This window comes from Pecten maximus, chromosome 2 (assembly GCF_902652985.1).
Source record: "Pecten maximus chromosome 2, xPecMax1.1, whole genome shotgun sequence".
NCBI classification, from domain to species: domain Eukaryota; kingdom Metazoa; phylum Mollusca; class Bivalvia; order Pectinida; family Pectinidae; genus Pecten; species Pecten maximus.
In genome coordinates, this window is record NC_047016.1 from 52158530 (window position 1) to 52167393 (window position 8864).

The 8864-nt window shown below is 35.1% G+C and overlaps 1 protein-coding gene across 2 annotated transcripts; it reads left to right on the top strand.

The window, feature by feature from the left end:
* The first annotated feature begins 58 nt into the window (after nt 1–58).
* Nucleotides 59–7930, top strand: LOC117322445. Of its 2 annotated transcripts, XM_033877362.1 has the most exons (4): nt 59–416; nt 1174–1246; nt 4521–4609; nt 5988–7930. In XM_033877362.1, the coding sequence occupies exons 3-4, from the start codon at nt 4531–4533 to the stop codon at nt 6752–6754; spliced, it is 846 nt and encodes a 281-aa protein (XP_033733253.1). In that variant the 5' UTR covers nt 59–416; nt 1174–1246; nt 4521–4530; the 3' UTR covers nt 6755–7930. The 2 variants fall into 2 exon arrangements, with proteins under 2 accessions (XP_033733253.1, XP_033733254.1); XM_033877363.1 differs by lacking the exon at nt 1174–1246.
* The last annotated feature ends 934 nt before the right edge of the window (nt 7931–8864 follow it).

Consider the following 8864-nt stretch of genomic DNA (forward strand, 5'->3'; position numbering starts at 1 on the left):
CGAATTCTTTAAATTTTCTCTTATATTTTAAATTGTTCTCTTTTCGTGAAGTAAACAGGATGCTATCTCCTATGATACCCTGGTGTAATTGGGCCGGGAATACAGTTGTTTAAACACTTAACATAATTTACCCCGTGTGGCCCCGTTGCATACATTTACCTCACAAACCAATCTTCAGTCCGATTTAAAATAACAGAGTGGTTGTGGCTAAACTCATGCATCGTCACGCTATCGACAGTAAAATCAGAATGTATCATCATACCTGTACCTACACTTTGACCTCTGACCTTATTAAGGGTCACGTCCTATAAACATTTGACGGAGTCTGATATCCGGGTAGTCTAGGGGTGAATAGAAGTGAATTGATTTTGCCTTCAAATTTGTCAATCGGATTGACCCTTGTGGAAATCCTACAGGTGAGTAATGGATGAAGTTTGTTTATTTGCTGTGTTGATAGATACAGGGACTGTCAGAGCTATTTCGCGGCGTCCCGATCTCCTTGTAATCATGCAGGTGTGTTCTCTACCGGAAACACAATACATATCTTCCTGAACAGTGGTGTGATCAGTATTACTGCATACCAACTAACACACAAGCGACAGCACAGTAGGGTAGTGTCGGTTACATTATACTAGACTAGGATATGGATCGAATCACACATTTACATATAAGAAAGCATGAGTTCCATGGTACAACAAGAACAGTGCAGATATTTCAAGATAAATAAAAGACATATGTGTGGATACAACGCGCATATAAAAGGGATATCAGTCCTATATATTGACGGCCATTTGAACATATTACTAAATCATCCCTAGAACTATTTGTGTTTATAATATATTATTTACTCCATAACTGTAGAATTCATACTCATTAAAAGGTGAGTTCCTTTTATAAATAAGGTTATAGGTTCAAGACAAGTATAGCGTACACGTACCGTACAAATTTTATTTATATCGTTTATGACTATTAAAACACTATTGACCGTGGCTGATGTTTATAATGATTGTTACTCGGAGAAAGCCGAATAGTGCCACATGTGTGTCAATAACTAGTTCGCCCAGAGTCTGTTCTTTAACGGGCGGTATACAAGTTTTGATTGAAGTAAGAGCACAATACAATAAATTATCTCTAAGTAACTCTAATAAACATTACATGATTGTTACATTGTAGATATATACGTGTCGAATTCTCTAATATCTGACATTTGTGTCTCCCCCACGCAGAGTCCAAACGTGACGAAAAGGTGAGTGCCAGAATCCCCATGGGCCTATTCAATTTTAACATATTTTATTGACTGATGTTATATCAATATAGGATTGGACATCAGGCAGAGCCTATATAAGTCCTCTCCTTACATAAAAAAGGTAAACAAACTTGATATTGACATACAACCAATATGGATTATACAATAATAAGGAAGGTATCTTCTTAGTTTGTTATGATTTTTACATGATTAGGAGAAAGTAACTTCTTAAAAGATGATTTAATTGTTGTGAAATGTATAAGTATGCCTATTTGGTCAAATTGAGCTTATTCCCCCAACAGCTACAGGCCGACAGTCCATATGTATATAACATAAAAGCCATCCACTGATGGGGATCAAAACCCATTTTCACTAGAGAGGTATATATAGTTTGTGAATGGAGTTACAGTAAAGCTTACTAATTATATGTTCAGTCTAAAATTGCTGCTATAGAAGTTACCTCGATTTAACACTTTTATAATATAAACTATATTACAACAATGCCAATTTCCATCCAGTCCATTCTCCACTATTTGTGCATTAATAGGGTGTTAGAGGTGTACTCTATATGCTACATAACTAAATAAGTTCCAATGAAGAATAAAAATAAAAAATAAAAACAAAAATAAAAATGGGGATGATGCATATCAAATATCAAATCTTTCAGTTTCATGTATGTGCTGTGTTACACATTTTAGTATGTCAATATTGACATTATTGTTACATAGATAATATCCTTTTAGCAGAGTATTAATATTATAGTGATTGTGATCATCTTGAGTGTTTATTTGTGCTAAGCTTTGCATTAGATGTTGTCTAGCATATTAAATAAAGGACATTCAAACATGAAATGTTGAATATTTTCATTTTCATAGTTACATATACATGCTGCTGATTCAACTAGGTAATCATTATGAAGATGTGAATTTAGGTTTGAGGCATTGTTTCTTAATTGGCAGAGTATAATATTTTCTTTGTCCGTTGTACTTGAAAATATTACTTACCTCATATATGTCATTATTATCATTTGTATATTTAATGAGTTTTTTTAATTGATTTAATGTATTAGCATTTAATACTTCTCTGTCTAGTTGATTAAATTCATTAAGAGTTGATGGGAAAAAACGTTTTGAGTAACGTTCAGTTCTGCAAAGTGGGGGGTTGAAAAGTCGATTATTTCTAAATGGATATCTAATGCGTGTGTTGTCATTAATGTGTGGTTCAATAATATCGGCAAGGTATTTAGGTGTTTCATTAGTTTATATTTTGTACATTAATACAAGTTTATGATTCCCTTGTCATTCTTACAGTCAAGAGTTTCGATGTATAATTTATCATTGGATGTCCTCCTTCTTAATCCTGTAATTATTCTCAGAGCTTCTAATTGGATTTATTCTAAACAGTTTTTGTTTTGGTTTGTACAATTATCCCAGATTACATCCCCATATTCTAAAATTGGTCTTATGTATGAGGTATAAATGGTCAATAGGCTTTTTCTATCAACTTTGTGTTTAACAATCTTAGTATGTTCATTCTTTTATATGCTTTATTAAAAGTATTGTTTATATGAGTGTTCCATTTGCCATCATTACTAAACGTTAGTCCTAAATGTTTGTGATCCACAACAAAATTAACTGCATCATTAGCAAATAGAATATCTGGATTTATTATCTCCTTTTTTCTCGAGAAAAGTACTGATTCTGTTTTTAATGAATTAAAATGTATATCCCATTTTATTACCCATGTATTTATATTATCTAAATCATTAGTTAACTTTTCAGAAATTTCCATTTGGTTATTGTCTATTATTTCATATAATGAAGTATCATCAGCAAAGAGTTTTTTTTTGCTTTCAATACAATAAGTGATGTCATTGATATATATTAGAAATAAGAAAGGACCGAGCATTGAGCCTATGGGCCTAATACATCTATCTTCGGGAATGAAAGGGTCCGATGTGTTTTCGTTTATGTAAATAACGAGAGAGAATAAGATCGGTAACAAATTTATCGGGGACGAGCAAAGGTAAAAAAAACGCTTACAGGAGCAAATACCGATATACCCTTTCCGCTCGATTGAAGTATAAAGAAATGTAATTTATTTATTGTTTTGCGTTGATTTAGGTATTTACAGAACACGGTCACTATTCTTTCATACGTAAATAAGGGAACGTCTTAGTTTTATCATATATCTTTTGAAAATAATATGCCTTGTGTGATATTCCAGGTGATTTTAACAGTTACAGTCGCTTTAACACACTTTAATCCAGAATGTATCAATTTAATTTAAATAAACAGATAAGTTGTTATTTGTGGGGGTTTGTGAAATTTAAACATATAAATGTTAAGGTATTCAGGTTTTAATGTTATAATCATGGACAAATGACTTCAAATTATGTTGAACTATATCAATTAATTTAACCATTTGAAGCTGAATTTCTTACCGTAACGAAGCTAATTATCCGTGTTGTAATTAATAATCATAGTGGTTATTTTACATTCTTAAATACATTTTATCCGATGAGCATTCTCATTTATTATACCTAATCTTATTAACGTGATTATGCTAATATCATAACTGTATATATGACTATATCACAAATGATGATGTTATATTTTTGGTAAAAACTAATGAGAATAATGAAGGTCCTGTTCATCCATCGCAAGCTCCAAAAGAAGAGAGAGAGTAAAATGAGTGGTTATATTACTTTTTACTCTTCCCATAGTTTACATAGTGCTTTTGAATTTTCATTTACCAACAAGTAATAAGCAAACCATCCAAAGCACATATAGAACATGTGCTACGCAACCCATTCAGAATATCACTGTCTCACCATTTAGCGTAATGCCATTAGAATGTAATGTCAAGGGTTATGCTACTGAGTTCTGGGCATTTTCAAGAGGAGAATGTTTTGATATTTCATCTTCAGAAATGAAGGGAAAACTGAACAGAATACATATATTGCGTATAGAAGAATACATCGATATTTTGTCGTACCGACAAATACATGTGATGCTCTAAGGGAAATCATTCAATATCCTTTTATTTACTCTAAGGTTAATACGAAAACAACCAAATTATCTATCCATAAAAAAAGAACGCTAGTTTCGGATTATTTTTTAAAGTCTCAAGTGACCTGCTTCCGGTTTATTCGATTAACAGATTAGATAACATTTCAATATCTCTATTAAGATGGATGTAATCTTCAGGGATAAAAAGCTCTTATGTCGTACACTGAGTTAAATGAATACATAACCAATCATACTCTTTTCAGGTAGGATAGCATGCAGTCGAAATTAGCCTCAGAACAACAGGTCGAGATGATGGTGCCGCATTTAACTGCATCTTACTACGATAGAACAGGTAACAAAGTGAAAAAAACACATATAGATGCATAACACGTACCAACAGGTATCCTACAACGTTGTATATTTGAGCCCGTAACTAAGGAAGTCATATTGCTTGGATACGGAACCACAGATATAATTGAAATTCCATTTTTGTTATTCATATCCACCAATTATAACATAATTTAACATTTAAGGTCACTTTTTCTAAAATCTATTTTTTTTTCACTTTCCACCTAATGCTCGATGCTTGCTGACATCCACTCTTAAGAATCTTCCCCTCGGATTGAGATTCCCCTGTCTCACCCCCAAAGGGGTGAAAGATTCTATTATTCTCTTACCCTGGACAGGGATATCTGCAGTTTTACCGGGGTGCGATTTAGATTTTCTTATCTCACCCTAGGGAAAAGACAAGCTACACGTGATCTTTCAACGTGCTCTTGTTCTCGATAGGGTGACGTCACTATGACCTGACCCTGAACCTTTTATGGGGTCACACACATGCATATGTTCGTCGGCTTGTTTACCTGTGTGCATATTATTTGAGGAAGATTTAAAACATAGTTAAGTTCACAAACACAAGGCTTGCCTCGTGTTTGGGAATTTAGCAATCTCCCCCCTCGGGTTAAGATCCCCCTATCCCATCCCAAAAGGGGTGAAAGATCATATTAATTTATCATGGGTCTGTTCCGTGGACAGGGATATCTCAACCCGAGTGTAAGAGTTTGGCCAGTCAGCACCAGGCTTGCCGAGTGCTGGCCAGCCAAACTCTTACACTCGGGTTGAGATATCCTTGTTCGCAGAACAGACCCATGATTGATTATTTTTCCCACATATATGCAACCAAACATAAGTTTTTATGAAAGGATTCCATCGGGCCGTCTTCCATGATCCTTGGAATGTGCGTCAACATTGATGACGTCATCATTTACGACTTTGTTACTCAACGTAAAATGATGACGTTACGTTATTGTGAGCAGCGTCATATAGAGCGCGTGCCTGCTGTGCTGTCTTTGCCCCCCCCCCCCCCCCCCCCCCCCCGTGTAAGATCGATTTATCTTTTCCCTAGCAACTGCCGGATAACCCTGTGAAGTATGGGAGAAAGATTTATCTCTGCCCTGTGTAATTTATATGTACACTATTTTTATACACTACTAACACAATGATCAATCACTCACACATAAAATAGCATGTGTCCTCCTTTTGTATGTGCAACGCACAAATACATGTCAAGGTGAAGGTTAAGTGCAATATGGCACGGGTTGATTTATATCAGAATGGGAAATGTATTATTTTATGATTCTAATATCATCGAGTTAATTACATTACTTATAACAATTGTATTATTTTGAGAACTCATACTTAATATGAAATGCTATATTTTTCATTTTCAGATCATTTTTCAGCTCATGGGATAATTTGTGTTTTAGCTGAGTATTTCATTGAAGCAGAAGCAATGGGGTTCTTTACTGCGAGATTAGCACAGGAAAATATGAGAACGTTCACAGTTCAGGAGAATATAGTTTATTCTCCCAAATTACATCGGAAGGCTTCAAAGAAAAACGGAGATCTTCTACATCGAGTCTTCTTTGCGTCTATTGGGCAAACCTCGTATGCTTTTACACAGGATCTGCTGGATCCGTCTTCAAAGGAACAACTTGTTCATCTCGAATCGAAAGTAGTAAACATTGATCCAGAGACACGGCGTCCATCAAAACTGCCATCATGGGTTACTGAACGATTTTCCAATTTTGAAAAAATTGACAAACCAATACTGTCTACGAGACAAGAGGACATCATCCCACCTCACGATGCTTTCAAAACAGTGACTCGCACTAGACCGAGCGATATGGATTCCAACTTCCACGTAAACTTTTCCGTATTTTACAGGTTCTGTACAGATTGTGCTACAGAAGCGTCTCTAGCGGGGCATTACCGTCACTTTAAAGACGACATGTGTTGGTTTCCTGTTCTGGAAACTAAGGCTACGTTTCTTGGCGAAGCTCCAGCGAGTGTAATGCTGGATGTGTACAGCTGGCAGGACACTGATCATGAACAGAGGCTGTATTTTGCAATTTATCGAAAAAATGAGAGGATATTTCAGGCATCCTTTCTTTACAGTTTAGTTAAGTCAACGCAACAGAGCATTTCAAAAATGTAAATGGTATTTATTATAGGTTCTGTTTAAGGGGGAAATCGGTCGCATAAGACATATATAACTTAAATATTTCTTAATTTGTTTTTTTCCCTTTCAAATTATGTTTGTTAACAAAGTCTATGTTGACTCGAAAGTTTAATTTAATAGTGTTTGCCTTTTTGAAACTTATAACAATGAAATAGTGTGCGAGCATAACGAACTTCATAAGTTCACCCGGTCAGTAGAAGTGCTTTTAATTTATATTGATAGAGTTAAACAAATCAATGACGCTTGTAGGATATTTATGGTATCATATATGGATTATTTTTATTCACATCATTAAATATTATAATAAAAATAATTAAAAAAATGACATACCAGTGTTGAAATAGATAACATAATTGTATTTATCTCCCTTCGTCCACAATACTATTTGTACGTCGTCGTCAATTTCATCATCTTGATCATTTCCGTCAAGTTTAATATAAACTTATGCAGACTGATTTCTATCGAGTCTTCATATCTTGAAGTGGTACGCAAATACTTAAAATGTATTACTCTTCGATTTCTTTTAACTGTCTTTTACATTTTAAATTGATGGGTTTTTTTTGGTTAAAATTACTATAACCCGAAGGAGTAAAGATGAAATCTCCTAAAATATAAAATATACAGTCTATTTAACACTTATCATCATCTATTTAATGTTCTTCTTCGTTGTTCCGAACAAAAAATCTACCATTGCTTTTTAGAATCCCTCAAATCCTTGATATAAACCTTTTTTTACACAAATATCAAAATGGTTGCCGCCTCTTCTTACGAAGAACAATGACGTTGCGACACATTGATATATATATTTCAAACAATTAAAATGGAATTTAAGTGCTTCACTTTTTAACTGAAAATTACAATTGTTTTCGTCTCGACTCCTCGATAACCGTTAAGGGGACGTAACCCACGCTATACCGGTAAAATAGCTACACACGGCCGGGGATATCACAATTTCCCTTACTATTTCCGTTAATGTTGTAATTAAAACTCGCTAATCAACGGAAGTAAATAACATGCACCGGCTATTTCACCCCTGGACCCCCCTTTGCCAAGCCCTTCTTCAAGGAGACTCACTTAGAACACTCAACTCTGGGATGTTGTTATTATATAACGGTCTAATGAAGCACACGGACACACATTTATAAAATTAAAATCAAATCTGCAATTACTGGTGTTGTGTTTTTCACTCTCTGCAGGAAGCACATGTTGATGCACTTCCGATTTCTACATGTTACTTCATATGCGTATTTACATTATAACACAAGCTAACCGAACCAAGGTTATACTATTAACATCTCCCTCTTTTTGAGATGAACGAATCTAAGCTTAAGGTGACACCTTCAATAAATCAACCCATAAGTATTTAGCCATGTCCATAAGTATTTGACAAATAACCTATGAATATATATCTAATCACACACTGGACATTATATAGCTACACCTTAGCTATTTAATAAAAATCATCATAAGGTTTTGGTTTGACAACCATTCTGCCTGAGCGCGTACTTACAGATGAAGGATTGTCACTGCACATGGGTTTGGATTGTATACGATCATGATCATAGTGTTCATCAGATGCCTCATTACTGTTCAAAATGTCTTCCTCCTCTTTTGACACGTTTGCCGAGTTCTTAGGTGGGATATCCTCATGAATAACACTGCGTGGCATAGACTGAAGTTTGTTCAAAAGTACTGGACTTTTAACGTTGTTTGTTATATCAAAATTGTCTGTGGGCTGAGGCCCATGTCTTGATAAGAGTCAGTGTCTACGATTTCTTCAGTAAACACCTCGGTGTGTTCTGACACGATTTGACCGTCTTTTATGATTAGTCGCTTCCACTGTTCCTTTCAAGCTCCACAGTTTCTGGTTGTCTAGCTTAATTTTGACAATGTCTCCAGGCTCAAGTTTTGGTAAAGGACGGACAGCATTTCGGCGATCATATTGAGCTGTGTACCGTTCCTTATAGCTTTTGTCATGCCGCTCAATCCGTTTCTTACTTGGCCATTTAGGGTTCAGTGTTTTTGGTGCGGCCGGTACGGATGTCCTTATCTTTCGACCCATGAGAAGCTGACAAGGGCTAGCTCC